Below are 17007 nucleotides of genomic sequence, written 5' to 3'. Positions count from 1 at the left end.
TGTGTATTGCCCAAAGCTCTGCCCACAGGGACCGTTTTTCTTCATCACCGTTTTTCAGGGCCAGCTCTGAATTGGGCTGTCCTGAGCAGACGTCCACTTCTGGCTGTCGCTGATTTACTTGTACAAAGCCTTCCAGAAATCAGGCCTGTCCTTTCTCCTCCTCCCCTTGGAGCCTTTGAGTATAAACCGAGGTGAAACTGTAGAAACTGACGCCATGGGAATCGGAACCAGCTGCTCATGTAGTTATTTGTGCCTTCTGGATCAGTTTGGGCCCAGTATCGGATATAGCACTTCAAATTTCTTTTATTTATTTGACTGCCTCCGGTCTCAGTCGCAGTACACGGGATCTTCGTTGCATCACGAAGGTTCTTTTGTTCCGACACATGTACTCAAGTTGCGGAGCATGGGCTCAGTAGTTGTGGCCTGCAGGCTTGGTTGCACTGAGGCTTGTGGGATCTTCATTCTCCAACCAGGGATCGAACCCACGTCCCCTGCCTTGCAAGGCAGATTCTTAACCACTGGACCACGAGGGAAGTTTCTAATGAGATGCAACCGTGAAAATCCAGTTTCATGGTTCTGTAGGTCAGATAACACCCAGTTTATGATGAACACTTGGGTCTGATAATCACATGGTGTTCCATAAATCAGGCATTCAGCCTTTATTAAGGCCCAGTAGCAAGCCAGAAACTGCTTTTGCAGAGATATAATAGTTGTCAGCAGAGATAGCATGACCAAGATTCCAGAGGTCTTAGCAGTGATCCTCCTGTTGGGGGTTGCCAGAGATGCCACATGGAGTCTTTGGCTGACATCTAAGTCAGACACGTGGATCTACTAGGCATAGTGCCCAAGTGGTAGGCAGCTTGCACCACAGCCTGGGCACTTGAAGAGCTTTTTTGAGATTCAGATAGAACATTGTCAGATTTACAGGTTACCCAGAAATTGAGTGAAAACAACTTGTGATCTGTGTTGACTCCAAAACCCAAAAGGCACACCACACACTGCTCCTCTTTGTTTGTGGCATATGATATAAGTGACAGCAACTCGTCTCTCACATTAGAAGAGATATGCAACATTCCGCAGCCCTCTGGACTGCTGGAAACTTTCCCGATGTGGCAGGCCGTCGAATTTTCATCTCCAACTCTCTGGCACACATATGTCTAGGGCACCTAAGGGGATTGTTGTTTCCTGCTCATCGTGTCCAGTTAGCATAATGGCATCAACTGAGTGTGTTCTCTGTGCTGGCAAGACTGTCAAAGTCCCTTTGGACCTAGCAGTTTGCAGGAGAATGGCAATAATCTAAGGACAAGACAGTAAAGGTATACTGTTAGCTTTGCTAGGTAAAAGCAAAGTGTAATTTCCTATACCCATGGGAATATAAGAGAAAGCTAGTTCAATAGCAGTTGCTGCTGGGGTTTATTGATTTTCTCCAATAAAGATCTCAAATCTAGAATTGCAGCAGTGTGGGATTTCCCTTAACCACTTGGTCAGTTGGTTAAGACTCTGAACTCCCAATGCAGGGAGCCTGGGTTCAATCCCCAGTCAGGGAACTAGATCCCACATACTGGAACTGAAAGATCGCATGCCACAATAGAGACTGAAGATCCTGTGTGCTGTGGCTAAGACCCAGCACAACCAAAAAGATGCATAAATACATTTAAAAAATACTTTGTTGTTGTTGTTCAGTCACTAAGTGGTGTCCAAATCTTTGTGACCGGATGGACTGCAGCATGCCAGGCTTCCCTGTCCTTCACTGTCTCCCTGAGTTTGCTCAAACTCATGTCCATTGTTCAGCGATGCCATCCAACCATCGTATCCCCTTCTCCTGCCCTCAATCTTTCCCAGCATCTGGGTCTTTTCCAATGAGTCAGCTCTTCACATCAGGTGGCTAAAGTATTGGAGCTTCAGCATCGGTCCTTCCAATTAATATTCAGGGTTGATTTCTTTTAGGGTTGACTGGTTGGATCTCCTTTCTGTCCAAGGGACTCTCATGAGTCTTCTTCGGCACCACAGTTTGAAAGCATCAGTTCTTTGGTACTCAGCCTTCTTTATGGTTTAAAATAGAATTGCAGCTGTTATTGGCATTGCCACACTAAGTTTGCTTTTTCCATCTGCAAACAGGTAGGAATATGACTGGCATCACCGCCACTCTTGCATCTCTCAAACCCTTAATGGTGGCACTCATCTCTGTGGGTTCTTCAGGGTTGTGGCATAACCTGGTTTACAACTTGGCGGAGGAGGGGACCATCCCAGGGCTCTCCTTTTGGTCCTTTTTGCCATATTCACCCACACTGCAGTGGCAGGGAACCGATGGGAGTCTGCCAGCTACTGAGCACTAATCTCACAACCAATTCCGGGACGGGGGAAACAACCACAGCATGAAGCTGAGGGCCTCAGGAATGTGACCTTTCATCTCTAAAATCCTTTGGTGCTAATTGGTCTCCATGGGTAATAATTTTCAAATTAACATCTGAAACTGCGGTGAATTTGTACTGTGTCATTTTAACTAAGCTGGATCTATTTCCCGGAATTCTCTTCCCTGCATAGTTCTGTTAATGTGGCCTACAAGTGACATTTTGTGTAAGATTTGGAAAGTAAAGTGAAACAGGAGTTGCATCCTTTTTTCCATGAGGCAGGTTGGTGCAGGGGCCCCGGAAGTGGTGGCACCTCTCTCACAGTGACCCTCACTTGCTGGCTCAGCATGTTGGCATCGGGCAATAGCTGGGTCCACATTTCCTCCTGCTTCGGCTCTTGTTCCAGGCGCACGTTCAGCTCCCAGATAGAGTGCCAGCTTCTCCTGTGAACCGTCTGCTTCATTCAAGTTAGAGGCTTAGGTGCAGTGAGAGATTGACTGGGTTCTGGTCCATCCTGTGGGTGCTAGCTAGTCCTCACAGGTGCCAGTCTGTTCTTGCTTCCCTCACCTCGCATCACATGCTTTCCAACAGTCTGCCTGCTGTCTCTGAGCTCCAGCACCAGAAGCAAACACAGCAGTCTTCTATGATCAGCTCTCACAATTACGCAGGGTCTTATCCCTAGGATACATCTTGACTACACGTAATCGTTCCCAGTAATTTTGTTTCTCTGATTAAATCCTGGCTGATACAGTAACTTAATTTTTTTAAATGTTTATATTTATTCGTTTGTTTTTGGCTGTGCTGGGTCTTCATTGCTGCAGGGGCTACTCTCTAGTCGCAGTGCAGTGCAGAGCTTCTCTTGTACAGAGCACAGGCTCTAGAGCATGCAGGCCTCAGGAGTTGGGGCACAAGGGCTCAGTCGTTGTGGCTCACGGGCTTCATTGCCCCTCAGGATGTGGAATCTTTGGGGCCACACCACGTGGTTTGTGGGACCTTAGTGCCCCAACCAGGGATTGAAACTGTTTACAGAATTTTGATCTCTATGACTCTTGTAGGTAAAAAATAGGTTCAGTTCAGTTCAGTTCAGTTGCTCAGTCATGTCCGACTCTTTGCAACCCCATGGACTGCAGCACACCAGGCTTCCCTGTCCATCACCAACTCCCAGAGCTTACTCAAACTCATGTCCATCGATTCGGTGATGCCATCCAGCCATCTCACCCTCTGTCGTCCCCTTCTCCTCCTGCCTTCAATCTTTCCCAGCATCAGGGTCTTTTCCAGTGAGTCAGTTCTTTGCATCAGGTGGCCAAAGTATTGGAGTTTCAGCTTCCGCATCAGTCCTTTCAATGAATATTCAGGACTGATTTCCTTTAGGATGGACTGGTTGGATCTCCTTGCAGTCCAAGGGACTCTCAAGAGTCTTCTCCAACACCACAGTTCAAAAGCATCAATTCTTCGGCACTCAGCTTTCTTTATAGTCCAATTCTCATATCCATACGTGAGTACTGGAAAAACCATAACTTTGACTATACGGACCTTTGTTGGCAAAACAATGTCTCTGCTTTCTAATATGCTATCTAGGTTGGTCATAACTTTCCTTCTAAGAAGCAAGCATCTTTTAATTTCATGGATGCAGTCACCATCTGCAGTGATTTTGGAGCCCCCCCAAAATAAAGTCTGTTACTGTTTGTACTGTTTCCCCATCTATTTGCCATGAAGTGATGGGACCAGATGCCATGATCTTAGTTTTCTGAAAGTTGAGTTTTAAGCCAACTTTTCCACTCTCCTCTTTCACTTTCATCAAGAGGCTCTTTAGTTCTTGTTCGATTTTTGCCAAAAGGGTAGTGTCATCTGCATATTTGAGGTAACTGATATTTCTCCTGGCAATCTTGATTCAAGCTTGTGCTTCATCCAGCTCAGCATTTCTCATGATATACTCTGCATGTAAGTTAAATAAGCAGGGTGACAATATACAGCCTTGATGTACTCCATTCCCTATTTGGAATCAGTCTGTTTTTCCATGTCCAGTTCTAACTGTTGCTTCTTGACCTGCATACGGATTTCTCAGGAGGCAGGTCAGGTGGTCTGGTATTTCCATCTCTTGAAGAAAATTAAAAAACACTTGCTCCTTGGAAGGAATGCTATGACAAACCTAGATACTGTATTAAAAAACAGAGAAATCACTTGTTGACAAAGGTCCATACAGTCAAAGCTATGGTTTTTCCAGTAGTTATGTACAGATATGAGATTTGGACCATAAAGAAGATTGAGTGCTGAAGAATTGATGCTTTCCAATTACGGTGTTGGAGAAGACTCTTGAGAGACTCTTGGACTGCAAGGAGATCAAACCAGTCAGTCCTAAAGGAAATCAACTTGAATATTCATTGGAAGGACTGTCACTGAAGCTCCAAGAGTTTGGCCACTTGATTCAAAGAGCTGACTCACTGGAAAAGACCCTGAAGCTGCGAAAGATTGTACGCAAAAGGAGAAAGGGGTGGCAGAGAATGAGATGGTTAGATAGCATCACTGTCTTAATGCATTTGAATTTGAGCAAACTCCTGAGATAGTGGAGGACACAGGAGCCTGGTGTGCTGCAGTCATGAAAAGAGCCAGACAGGACTTAGCGACTGAACAACAGTCTCTTGAGAGATTTCTCTGGTCTTTAATCTGGCCTCAGGTGGTCTTCTCTGGAATGAAAAATGCTGATAGCTGCCATTTATTGGAGGTTTTAATTCTATAGAAAGTGAAAGTGAAGTCGCTGTCATGTCCGACTCTTTGTGACCCCGTGGACTGTAGCCCATCAGGCTCCTCCGTCCATGGGATTCTCCAGGCAAGAATACTAGAGTGGGTTGCCATTTCCTTCTCCAAAGGATCTTCCCGATCCAGGGATCGAACCCAGGTCTCCCGCATTGCAGGCAGATGCTTTAACCTCTGAGCCACCTGGGAAGCCTGTAATTCTATAAAGAGCTCAAAAGATACCATTATGTGTATCCCTTGAGGTAGAACCAGGACCCTGCCCCCAGGCTGCTGCTCCTCTCTTGTCTCTGCATCCTCTATCTTGTTTGATGAGCAACTGTTGAAATCTGCCCTTTGGAACTCAGGGAAGGTCATGGAGGCTGGAGTCTGCTGCTTCAAACAAGAAACAGGAGACATGGAATGGCTTTTATGTCCAGGAGCCCCACAAGATCCTGCTCGGTTTCACTGGGTCCCCATTCTCATGGTAACAGCCACATCTATCCTTAGGCATCTGCCTCATCCTCAAAAAGGGGGGAACTGGCTTTTAATGACTGACATACAACATGCACATTTTAAAATATTTTATTTAAAAAAGGAAAACCAACCAAACAAAAGGCCCACCCCAAGAACTTCTGGTTCTGGGGGTCTGGGAGCAGCTTAGGTCTGTTAGGAGGGTGGAACCTGGAAGACGGACAGTGTGGGGGCCTGACCCCTGGCAGGAAGATCAACAGCCGGGGACGCTGACAGGCAGAGTAGCCTTTCCCAGAGCTCAGCCCCTCTCTGTGGCATGGACTCATCCACTTGGAAAAGATAGGTGGGGGGATCCTCAATCCCCTTAAGAAGGCAGGGTGGGCAGTTCTGAATGGGCCTTAAATCTCTTGGCAAAGCCACCAACCAGTTAGGACAAAGGAGAGAGTGGCCCGGGGTTCGATTGGGCCTACACCTTCCTGGGAGCTGGGCTCAAACAGGGAGATGCGCCTCCACTTACTGCTGCAGCCCCTCTCGGGAGAAAGGGCCCTGAGGCGGTGGGACCCAGAGGCAGCCCTAGGAGAGAGCCTGGTGGGCAGGTCAGGAGCCAGATTCCCACCGGGAGCTCAGTGGCCTGGGCGCAGCGCCCGGATGGGCCGAGGAGGGGGGTTGTCTAGGACCGGTTCGGGCCGGAGGCGCATGCCTCCTCGGCGCTTCTGCTTGCGCAGCAGGTAGCTTGAGTACTGCACCTCAGGCATGGCCAGCTTGAGGCAGGCCTCGGTGGCTGGACCGGCGCGGCCGCTGGGCAGGTCGTAGCCCATGATGTCCACCTTGCGGCTGGGCTGCCACGGCTGCAGCTGCTTGGTGCGGATCTGGGCCGCGGGCCGCAACACCGGCTCGTCGCCGAAGCAACGCCGCAGCAGGCGCTCTCGGGCCTCGCGCAACTCGCGCGCCTCGCGCTCCACGCAGGCGCGGCCAGCACTCGCCACGCGGCGCCAGAAGGTGGCGTTGAAGTGGTCGTAGAGGCCGGCGTCGAGCGCGTTCCAGGCGCGCGCTGCCTGCGCGAGCGCCGCGGGAATGGCGGCGAGGCGCGAGCTGGCGGCGCGCGCGTTGAGCCTGGCGTAGAGCACGTCGTCCAGGTCCCAGGCCAGCAGGCGCCGCAGCAGCACGAGCGACTCGTCGAAGTACTCGGCGATCATGACGAGCGAGAAGACCTCCTCCACCTGGCGGATGAGGCCCGCCAGGTAGGCGTCGTCGTCGCGGGGGCTGCGCTCGTTGTCGCCTCCCAGGTCGTAGGCCAGGGTGTTGTGCGCGAACATGGCGAAGTGCTCGCCCGCGCGGTAGTAGGCCTCGGGCGCGCGCAGGAAGGCCTCGAGCGACGCGTTGGGCACGCGCCGGAAGGCGGGGCAGTACTGGTTGTAGTAGCTGAAGAGCGACTCGAACATGGCGGCCGGCTCGCGCAGGATGGTGACGTAGACGGTGCCGGGCGGCATGAGGCGCTGCAGCTCCGCGCGGTCGAAGCGCAGGTGGCTGGCCAGCACGTGCGGCGGCCGCGTGGCCGGGTGCACGAAGTGCGCCGAGAAGTTACGCGGGTAGCAGAACTGATGCTCGCAGCTCGGGTGCGGCAGGGCCACCGTCAGGTTGTGGCGCTCGGCGAAACGGAACAGGATGTTCTGCACCGTCGTGCCCGCAGTCTTGTGCGTCTTCAGAAAGGCCACGGTCATGTGCTTGGGGCGCGGCGGAGAGTCCTGCAGAGGCGGGCAGCTCAGAGGGAACAGCTTGGGGTACCTGCAGGGCCCCGGGGTGTGCAGGGAGGAGGGTGTGAGAAGGGTGCCGCTTGACCCGGCCTCTCCCCAAGGATGCTGGGGATGGGCCCAGGGCTTTACCCACGAAACAGTACACACACGCATGGTACGGGCATCTAAGATGACCACCCCCAGGGAGTCCCTGTGAGAGGGTAACAGGCAGGAAGGCCAAGGGTCTCCAAACGGAGGAAATAGGCTGCAAGTGTCAGATACATATATATTTTTAATCTCTCTAGTGTCTGCCTACAATGTGGGAGACCGGATTCGATCCCTGGGTCAGGAAGGTCCCCTGGAGAAGAAAATGGCAACCCACTCCAGTATTCTTGCCTGGAAAATCCCATGGACGGAGGAGCCTGGTAAGCTACAGTCTATGGGGTCACAAAGAGTTGAACAGGACTGAACTTCACTTTCACTTTAAGCAGCAGGAGGAAACCAACTAGTGTTATATTTTTTCCCCTTCTCTATACGAAGTTAAAAAGAGGTTTCTCTTAAAATACCTTGTTGCCATAATGACACCTGGTTCCACCTTAACTTAACATTTCTTAAATCTTAAGCTAACCAATGCATTTTTTAATGGAAATGTTTGTCTTAAGCTATGTTAACGCACTACGCATTTACTCTAGACTCTATCTTCAAGTTGGTGCCGCCTAAAAGCTCAGATTTAGGCTCAGAACTGACTTGACAAACCAGTTTGTTATACTCAGACATTGTTCTCCTAATCTGTGTAAACGAAATTATTGTTTTTCCAGTAGTCATGTATGGATGTGAGAGTTGGACTATAAAGAAAGCTGAGTGCTGAAGAATTGATGCTTTTGAACTTGGTGTTGGAGAAGACTCTTGAGAGTCCCTTGGACTGCAAGGAAGTCCAACCAGTCCATCCTAAAGGAGATCAGTCCTGGGTGTTCATTGGTAGGACAGATGTGGAAGCTGAAACTCCAATACTTTGGCCACCTGATGCAAAGAACTGACTCCTTGGGAAAGACCCTGATGCTGGGGAAGATTGAGGGCAGGAGGAGAAGGGGACGAGAGAGGAAGAGATGGTTGGATAGCATCACTGACTTGATGGACATGAGTTTGTGTAAACTCCGGGAATTGGTGATGGACAGGGAGGGCTGGCATGTTGCGGTTCATGGAGTCGCAAAGAGTCGGACATGACTGAATGACTGAACTGAACTGAATCTGCGTTTCTACAAGATTCAAATCAATCGTTTTATGCCCTGGGATGACTCTCCTGGTGCCAAGATTATCTCAGAATACATCCTGTGGGTGAGGGGCCTGGTGCCATTCTCTGATTTTTGAGACATTCCTTTCTTTCATTAACAGACTGCTAGTAACTTCTCCTGGAGAAGGCGATGGCACCCCACTCCAGTACTCTTGCCTGGAAAATCCCATGGATGGAGGAGCATAGTAGGCTGCAGTCCATGGGGTCGCTAAGAGTCAGACACGACTGAGCGACTTCACTTTCACTTTTCACTTTCATGCATTGGAGAAGGAATTGGCAACCCACTCCAGTGTTCTTGCCTGGAGAATCCCAGGGATGGGGGAACCTGGTGGGCTGCCGTCTATGGGGTCGCACAGAGTCGGACACGACGGAAGTGACTTAGCAGCAGCAGTAACTTCTCCCCTGGAGAAGGAAATAGCAACCCACTCTAGTATCCTTACCTGGAGAATCCCATGGACTGAGGAGCCTGATAGGCTATAGTCCACGGGGTCGCAAAGAGTAGGACACGACTGAGTGACTTTTTACTTTTACTTTTTACTTAGTAGCTACATAACATCCAGCTAAAGACTGGCAGGCAGGTATTTAGAATAGGGCAGAACTGGTGGGGTGTGACTTGTGAGATTACATTATAAAAAGATTATGGCACTGTCTTGGTGTCGTTCTCTCACTGTCTCTAGGGTAACTCATGCAGAGGGTGAGGGTGAGGTACCAGGTGGGAACAGCAGTCCCCAAGGAGCCAGGCCCTCAGTCCATCATCAACCTGCTTGAAGAACTGAAGCCTCCCCCAGCAACCACATACAGGAGCTTGTAAGGGGAGCCGTTCCAATCAGGGCTTCATGTTAAACCGCCTTCTCCAACCACCAGCTTGACTGCAACTCTGTGAAAGGCCTCGAACCAGAGGCATCCAGCTAGGGCAAGCCTGAATTCCTCACCCACAGGAGTGAGATAATAAATGTTTGATGTTTTCAGCCTCTTAAGTTTTGTGGTATTTGGTTACCCATAAAAAATAATACAAGGACAGCCATTCCCCTGCTGGTCCAGTGGTTAAGAATCTGGCTGCCAATGCAGGGGACACAGGTTCGATCCCTGGTCTGGGAAGATCCCACATGCTGATAAGCAACTAAGCCCCTGTGCCACGACTGCCAGGCCTGTGCTCTAGAGCCCCCGAGCCACAACCACTGAAGCCTGCACACCTAGAGCCAGTGTTCTGCAATCAGAGAAGCCACCTCAACCAGAAGCCTGTGCGCTGCAACTAGAGGAAGCCTGTGTGCAGCATGAAGGCCAGCACAGCCAAGCAAGTAAACCCTTAGTGTTTTCAAAAAGCAAAATAAAATAATACAGGGACAAAGGCCCTTGGGGACCCTTGAGGAATTCCACTTTACAGGTGTACAAACTGAAGAACAGGAGGAGGAACATCATTTCTGTAAGTCCAGAAACTCAGATAAAATCGCCAAATCCTCTTGCTGTCTGTTGTCTTTCTCATTTTTATCTTCCCACTGGCTCTTCATTTCATTGGAAAGACCCTGATGCTGGGAAGGATTGAGGGCAGGAGAAGGCAACAGAGGATGAGATGGTTGGATAGTGTCACCAACTCAATGGACATGAGTTTGAGCAAACTATGGGAGATAGTGAAGGACAGGGAAGCCTGGCGTGCTGCATTCCACGGGGTCGCAAAGAGTTGGACGTTACTTAGCGACTGAACAACAACAGGCTCCTCACATTGTAGATGAGTGGCAGGGACTCTGAAGCAACTTGTTACATGATCCCATCAAGTCCTCTGGAACCTCATTCATTCATTCAGGTAGTTTTTTTGTTTGTTTAAGCATCTACTAATTTACTGTGTGCTAGGAACTGTTCTAGGCTCCAGAAATATAATAGTATAAAAAACATAATAATCCTAGCCTTCATGAAACTTTGATTTCTGTCTCCTTGTCCTTGAAACAAGGGTGTTCTAGGTGACCTGTAAGTTCACTCCAGACTTTGAGTCACTCTCCTGTTTCTTTTCTACCATGGAGAAGGCAGTGGCACCCCACTCCAGTACTCCTGCCTGGAAAATCCCATGGACAGAGGAGCCTGGTAGGCTGCAGTCCATGGGGTCACTAAGAGTCGGACACGACTGCGAGACTTCACTTTCAGTTTTCACTTTCATGCATTGGAGAAGGAAATGCCAACACACTCCAGTGTTCTTGCCTGGAGAATCACAGGGACGGGTGGGCTGCCGTTTCGGGTCGCACAGAGTCTGACACGACTGAATCGACTTAGCAGCAGCAGCAGCAGCAAGCATCAGGCAACAAGGGCAACTCTAAGCAGCCTTGAGGATGCTAGTGAGATTCCCTTTCTGGTTTGGGTTCAGGATGTCTACACAGATGCTCCATAAGACCAGAAAAGCATCTGGCAGGAGGGACTGGGCCCATTCACACTGTTCTCATGGATAACCACGTAGAGAATGGCAAACAGGTCCTGAGGGGGGCGCAGGGATTTATTTGGTTCACGAAGTGAGCCAGGAGCAGGGTCAGGGCTCCTATTCATCATCACATTGTATCCTGTGTCAGGGTGACTGGCAGGGTCACACATAGTGTCACTGTCATTTTCTAGATGAGCACACGGGCTCAGAGAAGTGAGGAGACTTGCCCAGAAAACTAGTAGTGTGAAGTTGTTTGCAGTTCTCTGGGAGTGTGTGGCTGAAGTACACTGATTCCATCACAGGCCCACAGCACTACACCCTTCCTTTTCTGTGCAACTGCGCTTTAGCTTACTCATAAGTGCACTCAAGCCAGGTAAATTCCCTGTCAGACTTTATCCTTGCCTTCATCCCATGTGAAAACTGCAAGACTGCCTTTTGCTGATGCAGATAGTTAATGGCCACAAAACCCCGAACCCCCCACTCTGGGGTGGAGGACACCACTGCCTGTCTATCCATGGGGATGTACTCCTGTGTAGTCACATTCTGTTTTTAGCTTTTGCCCCCTTTAAATCTCTCTGTACCCCTTTCCATGCCACTGTGAATGCCTCTGGATCCTCCATCTACTAGATCCTTCCTGCCTGTATGTAACTTACCCATAATAAAGTTCTTAAGTGCAGTTTATATGGAGTTACCCACTTCTGTTTTTGATCTTAAAGTTCTTTTTCACTTCGTAGGATATTCAACCTCTCTGCCTCCCATCCACCAGGTACTCAGAAGTGATGGCAAGGGAAAGACTCGGGCTGGAATAGAATCTCAGCTTACACACTCAGGGCTTTCCTGACAGCTCAGTTGGTAAAGAATCCACCTGCAATGCATGAGACCAGTTTGATTCTTGGGTCGGGAAGATCTGCTGGAGAAGGGATAGTATTCTATTCCCACTCCAGTATTCTTGGGCTTCCCTTGTGGCTCAGCTGGTAAAGTATCCGCCTGCAATGCGGGAGACCTGGGTTCGATCCCTGGGTGGGAAGATGCCCTGGAGAAGGGAAAGGCTACCCACTCCAGTATTCTGGCCTGGAGAAATCCACGGACTACAGTCCATGGGGTCGCAAAATGTTGGACACGACTGAGCGACTTTCACATCCACATCCATTACACACAACACTTTCAGTGAAGTCCTTCCCAGGAAGGTTGTGTGGATCTAAAAAGAATGTAGGAAAGCGCTTTGAGAACACAGGAAAGAGCAAAGCCCAGCAGAAGATGGACTCCGGTCAGGTTTAAGGAACGAGAAGCGAGAAGGAGAGCTCCCATCCGCTAACCCGGCCGCCGAGCTCTGGAGGAAGGCAATTCCCTGGCCCCGCCCCCTCACCGAGACCCCGCCCCTTACCAGCTGAGCTGCGCCCCCTGGTGGATGAGGAGGCTTAAGGTGCTGCATCCTAGCACCAGCAGCAGGATTTTCCTACGGCTCATCTTGGTGGCCTGCTGCAGGCGCTGGAAAATGGGCGGCATGATGGGGTACCCACCCCTGGATCAGCCAGGGCCTCACTATCCAGGACTCCCTTCGCCGGCACTCATGGGGGCTCCTGGGGCTCCGGTAGCAGGGCCAGTGTTCCTGTGAGGCCTGGCAGGAGAAGGAGGAAAACAGGTTTGTAGCGGGCAGAGGAGATGGGCGCCGAGCCCCAACAGGACTGTTGCAAATGAGCGCTCCGAAGGGTGGGGTGCGCAGAGAGGCCAGGGAAGATCAGATTCCTACCTCCTGTTACCATGACCCTATCTCCACGGTGCTCCAGATAACTCAGTCTTGGGTGGAATTACAGGCTCTGGGGTCTGGCCAGCCCTTCAGGCTATAGCCACTCCCTCCCTTGAGCCAGGTCTCTGCTTCTCTGCCTGCCCCTAATTCGTCTTTGTCTCGTGGCCATTTATGTCGGTCTTAGCACCAGCGCCTGGCTTAGCCCAGAAGTCTCAGTTCAGGGTTTCCTCTCCTATAGGACTCCTTGCCTGACTGCTTCTTCAGCCAGGGGTTAGTCTTGACTTCCCAGACATTGAGCTCCTCAGAAACGCTGACCAGGTCTTCACCTTCTTGAGTCTCTGATATGAGAAAGAGGCTTATTATGTGTATTACACGACTGCACACTTAATTCCATCTAATCCTCGCTGCAGCCCTAACAGGTGTTCCCATTTTACAGACAAGGAAACTGAGGCTCTAAGGGCTGGTGTCACTTATATGGGTCGCACAGCTGGTATTAGCAGGATCTGGATTCTGATCTGGTTCCAGATACTTCCAGCTCCAGAGTCCATGCCCTTAGACAGCTTGTGTGCCGCTTCCACAGAGAACTGATTTCCCCATCCCTGCCCCAGACTCTGCAATTCTGCATACCTCTGATCCATGAGGGAAAGAAAGGAAGGACTTGAGATCCTGGAACCCTATCTGAATTCCATCCCCAGACACCTGAAACCCTGGCTGCCCCGTCAGCTGATGGCAGTGAGAGGCACCTGGCCAAGGAAGAGGGTGGGCACCTGGGAGTTGGGAGGGGAATACAGGGGGGTTCCTGCTCATTGCCCTACAGAGATTCTCCAGGGGAAGGTGGCCTCCATCCCAGCTGAGCAGCAGAAGCGAGAGGCTGGAGGAGGCCTGGTGTCTGGCCTGTCACCTGTCCCCGCATAAATGTGTTAGCTCAAGGGCACCCTGACCCTTGGCAGCTTCAGTGGAAAGTCAGCTTCAGTGGCAATGCCTGTCCCCCGGTGAGGGTGGGGGTCTCTGTCTCAGGGGCCTCCGTCTCCAGGTTCGGGTTTGGCTTCATCCTCACATGCACCCCTCTCCAAAGGGAAGAGGGAGCCTGGAACCTTCTGGGCATGTGCATGCGTGTGGAACTAGGACACCTCAGTCTCGGGAGGGTTGAAGTAATGTGAAAATTCTTTGACCATGACCTTCCCCTGGGCCTGGCTTCCCATCCTTCTCCTTTAGCGCCCCCTCCCCCTAATTAATCCTGGATTACACTAAAGCTTGTTGGGGTGTAAAGATGTCCTGGTTATGCCTTTCCCTTCTCTCCAGGCCCCTCACCTGGTTTCCTCCACCAGCCTGCAGACAGAGTTAATCCTCCCGGAGCCAAGGGATGTGAAGCACCCAGCCACAGAGGGCAACCAAGGGCACAGCAGAGAAAGCCTAAGATCCCCGTCTTCAAGGATTGCTGGGGCGGAGGAGGGCTGGCACTGCCCATGCGAGGCACGAGGGAGTCAGAGCTCTCTCAGGACACACACCTTCTCCCCTGTCACTTATCCTGCAGAGAGGACTTGGTGACCAGACAGGAATTTCTCACTGGGGCCACATGGAGGACCACCAATTCCTATCTTTGCTCAACTCACTGAAACCAGCCTTTTTTTTTTTTTTGGCAATAGAAATTAAATGGTTCATTTACTAAAACAGTAGAAAACGGTGAAGAAACATACATTAAAGTACATACACTCAGGAGCTAAAATCCAAGATTACATACATTCTAAGATGCTGAAACCAGTCTATTTTTCAGAGACTCCAGGTTAGCCCAGGAGGTCAAGACTGGGGACAGCTACCGTGGGACTTTGCCCGGGAGATGCTTCAACCAGGCCATAGGGAGAAAGGTGATGGGGTGCTTGGTGGTGCCCTCCATCCCACTCCCTGCCATGGCCTAGCCCTGGGGAGCCAGCCAGTCTGCGGCCTACCGGGTACAGGGTATCATCCGCTTAAGAACTCCCTGGATGCCAGTCCTCCAAGGTAGGCAGCAGCTTCTGCATGTTCCCCGCCCATGACTGGAGGCTCGCTGCCTGCAGATACTGCCTGGTTTGTTTCTGAGCAGCCTCGGCTGTTTCAAAAGTTCTTTCTGGGACAGCTGGACTCAGCCTACTGCTGGTCGCGCCCTCCTCGGCTTGTCCCCTTCCACCTTCCACACTGGGAGTTGCTCATGTTGCCCTACTAGGCCACAGGAACCCTGTTTAAGTTTTTTCTCCATGACAGACCTTCAGGTATTTAAAAGCAGTAACCCTGTCTCCTCTGGTTGGGCACTCAGCCAGGCTAAACATTCCAGGTCCCGAGAGAGGGTGCTGGAGGAGGGTGCCCCTTCGCTTGGCAAGTTCACTCCGCGATGCCTGTTGTGGACACGGGGTCAGGCCTTCGGCACCCAGGAAGGGGGCCGCCTGGGGCTCTCGGTTTCCCTCGCTAACCCCTAGGTCAGTGGGGGTGGGTGGCAGCCTGCTGGGATCAGAACTGAGAGCAAGGGCCCTGGCTCCTGCCTCTCACATGCTTCAGACTTCTCCCAGCCTCCCCTGTGTCTTCTCCGATAAGAGTTTCCCTAAGTCGTGTCCCAGACAAGTCAGGGTGCCTGGGCTCGTGAGAAAATCAGTGCTAATTTTAGTCAGAACAATCTACCGCAGGCTGCCGCCCGGTTTTGCAAATTGCCTTCCTTTCTCCAGGGAACCAAAGAAGAAATGGCTTAGCTGGCCAAAGCTTTGAAAACTGGTCTGGATGCCCACCCACTCCCACACAAGCCCTCTGCTCGCTCCCTGGGGGCTCTAGGGCTGAGATGGATGCCCTTGGAGGAGGAGGGCGCCCTGACCCCCACCACCTGGACCTGACCCTCAGGTGACCTGGAGACTGCCTCTTTACTGAGGATGGCACCGCAAGTGAAGAGGGCAATTGCCCCCTGCACTGAGGGGGAAGGGGCCAAGGGCAGAGAGGGCTGCACACTAGTGGCCCAGGAGATGAAATGTCTTTCCAGCTCCCTCTTTTCCTTCCTTTCTTCCCACCAGCCTTCGCCAGGTCTTCCCCGCCCCCCCAGCCCCCTCTGCCTGTCATCCACGGCCACCTCCTCCCTGCCTCTGATTTCCCTTCATCCTCCTCTGTCCATCACTGTCCCCCACTCTCCCAGCCCCCACTCCCTCAATTGCATGCCAACCTCCCCAGGGATCGGGTCACTAAGATCTGGTCCCCAGTAAGGGATAGGCCAGCGTCGCGCTCTCACCCATTCCTCTCCTGCTCTGCCAGGGGCCAAGAGCCCCCCTCCCTCATGCTCTTCAGGCGCCGACCCCCAAGACACTCTCCCGCCCCAGCCGGCATCCCTCATTCAGGTCCGGTCCACCCCCGCCCCTCCAGCCCCAGGCTGGCCGCTGCAGTACTCACGCTGACCGGACTCTGCCGGGACCCGCGTGGAGGGGGGTCGCCGCTATCTCCCCAGACCTTGCGGCGAAATCCGCTGAGGGTCCGAGGGCGCTGGGGGCCCAGCGCGCAGAGTGCTGGTCGCTCGCTGGCCTCTCCGCGCTTGGATGGGATCAGGTGGCAGCGTCGGCCCAGCTCCACTGCTCTTGGCTCAGCCCGCTGCCCGCCCCCCATCGCACACCGGAGGCGGAGGCGGGGCGGGGGCGGGGGCCGGAGAGCAGGGGAGGGGGAGGGGCAGAGTGGGAAGAGGAGGGGGTCCCCCGCGGGACTCTATTCCAGGGGTGTCTTCGAATACCGGCATCTTCCCTGGGCAGTCTGGCAGAGTCTGGACGCCAGGGTGGTCAGCTGCTTGCCCTCCCTCTACGGAAGGGGAAACTAAGGCCTGGAAGGTGTCTGGGCACTCCAGCCTTGCTGGGTGTTCTCGGGCCCCCACTGGTCACCCTTGGCAGGTCGGTCCTAGGGGAATTAGAGACACAGGTACATGCACAAGTCCCCACATGCTTTCCGTCCACCCCCTTCTCCTCTTTGCACCTCCCACAGAGAAATACCTTCCCGCCTGGGGTCTGGTTCCATCTGTCCTCACACCCCTGGGGATCCCTTCCCTTCCAATCTGCCGCTGACCCTCTCCTCCTCTGCACCAGGAGTCTGGATCCACTTATTCCCAGCCAGAGCTTTCGTGGACCCGGGACCCCTGCCTGGCAATTTGTGCTGGGAATCAGGGAACTCAAGTTCAACCTGGGGTGAACTTAAATTCTAGGGTTAAGAGGCAACTCCCTGGACCTGGTTGCTTCCAGCTATACTATAGGGAGCTGTTTGTGGAGCTGTTCTGAGGCTGCAGAGAT

General features: G+C 52.1%; 1 protein-coding gene and 2 long non-coding RNA genes across 7 annotated transcripts; 2 read left to right on the top strand and 1 right to left on the bottom strand.

Moving 5' to 3' along the window:
* Positions 1-5650: 5650 nt before the first annotated feature.
* GAL3ST3 (galactose-3-O-sulfotransferase 3) lies at positions 5651-16353 on the bottom strand. Of its 4 annotated transcripts, none has more exons than XM_086384794.1 (3): positions 16130-16353; positions 12368-12601; positions 5651-7340 (listed from the first exon to the last, which is right to left on the bottom strand). In XM_086384794.1, exons 2-3 carry the CDS (start codon positions 12487-12489, stop codon positions 6179-6181), a joined length of 1284 nt encoding a protein of 427 aa, XP_086240920.1. In that variant the 5' UTR covers positions 12490-12601; positions 16130-16353; the 3' UTR covers positions 5651-6178. The 4 variants fall into 4 exon arrangements, with proteins under 4 accessions (XP_086240920.1, XP_086240923.1, XP_086240921.1 ...); XM_086384797.1 differs by having other exon boundaries at positions 5651-7300; positions 16130-16344; XM_086384795.1 differs by having other exon boundaries at positions 16136-16307.
* On the top strand, positions 6574-9556 carry LOC147341850 (uncharacterized). Of its 2 annotated transcripts, none has more exons than XR_015157933.1 (3): positions 6574-6796; positions 7594-7713; positions 8107-9556. It is a non-coding gene; the product is annotated as an uncharacterized LOC147341850 (long non-coding RNA). The 2 variants fall into 2 exon arrangements; XR_015157934.1 differs by lacking the exon at positions 6574-6796 and adding an exon at positions 6961-7336.
* On the top strand, positions 12394-14411 carry LOC147341849 (uncharacterized). Its single transcript, XR_015157932.1, has 2 exons — positions 12394-12625; positions 14033-14411. It is a non-coding gene; the product is annotated as an uncharacterized LOC147341849 (long non-coding RNA).
* Positions 16354-17007: the final 654 nt, after the last annotated feature.

The sequence above is a fragment of the Bos grunniens genome, chromosome 29 (genome assembly GCF_055505025.1).
Source record: "Bos grunniens cultivar Pamir isolate PY7600 chromosome 29, Bosgru_T2T1.0, whole genome shotgun sequence".
Lineage (NCBI taxonomy): Eukaryota > Metazoa > Chordata > Mammalia > Artiodactyla > Bovidae > Bos > Bos grunniens.
This window is presented reverse-complemented; position numbering and strand designations above follow the sequence as displayed.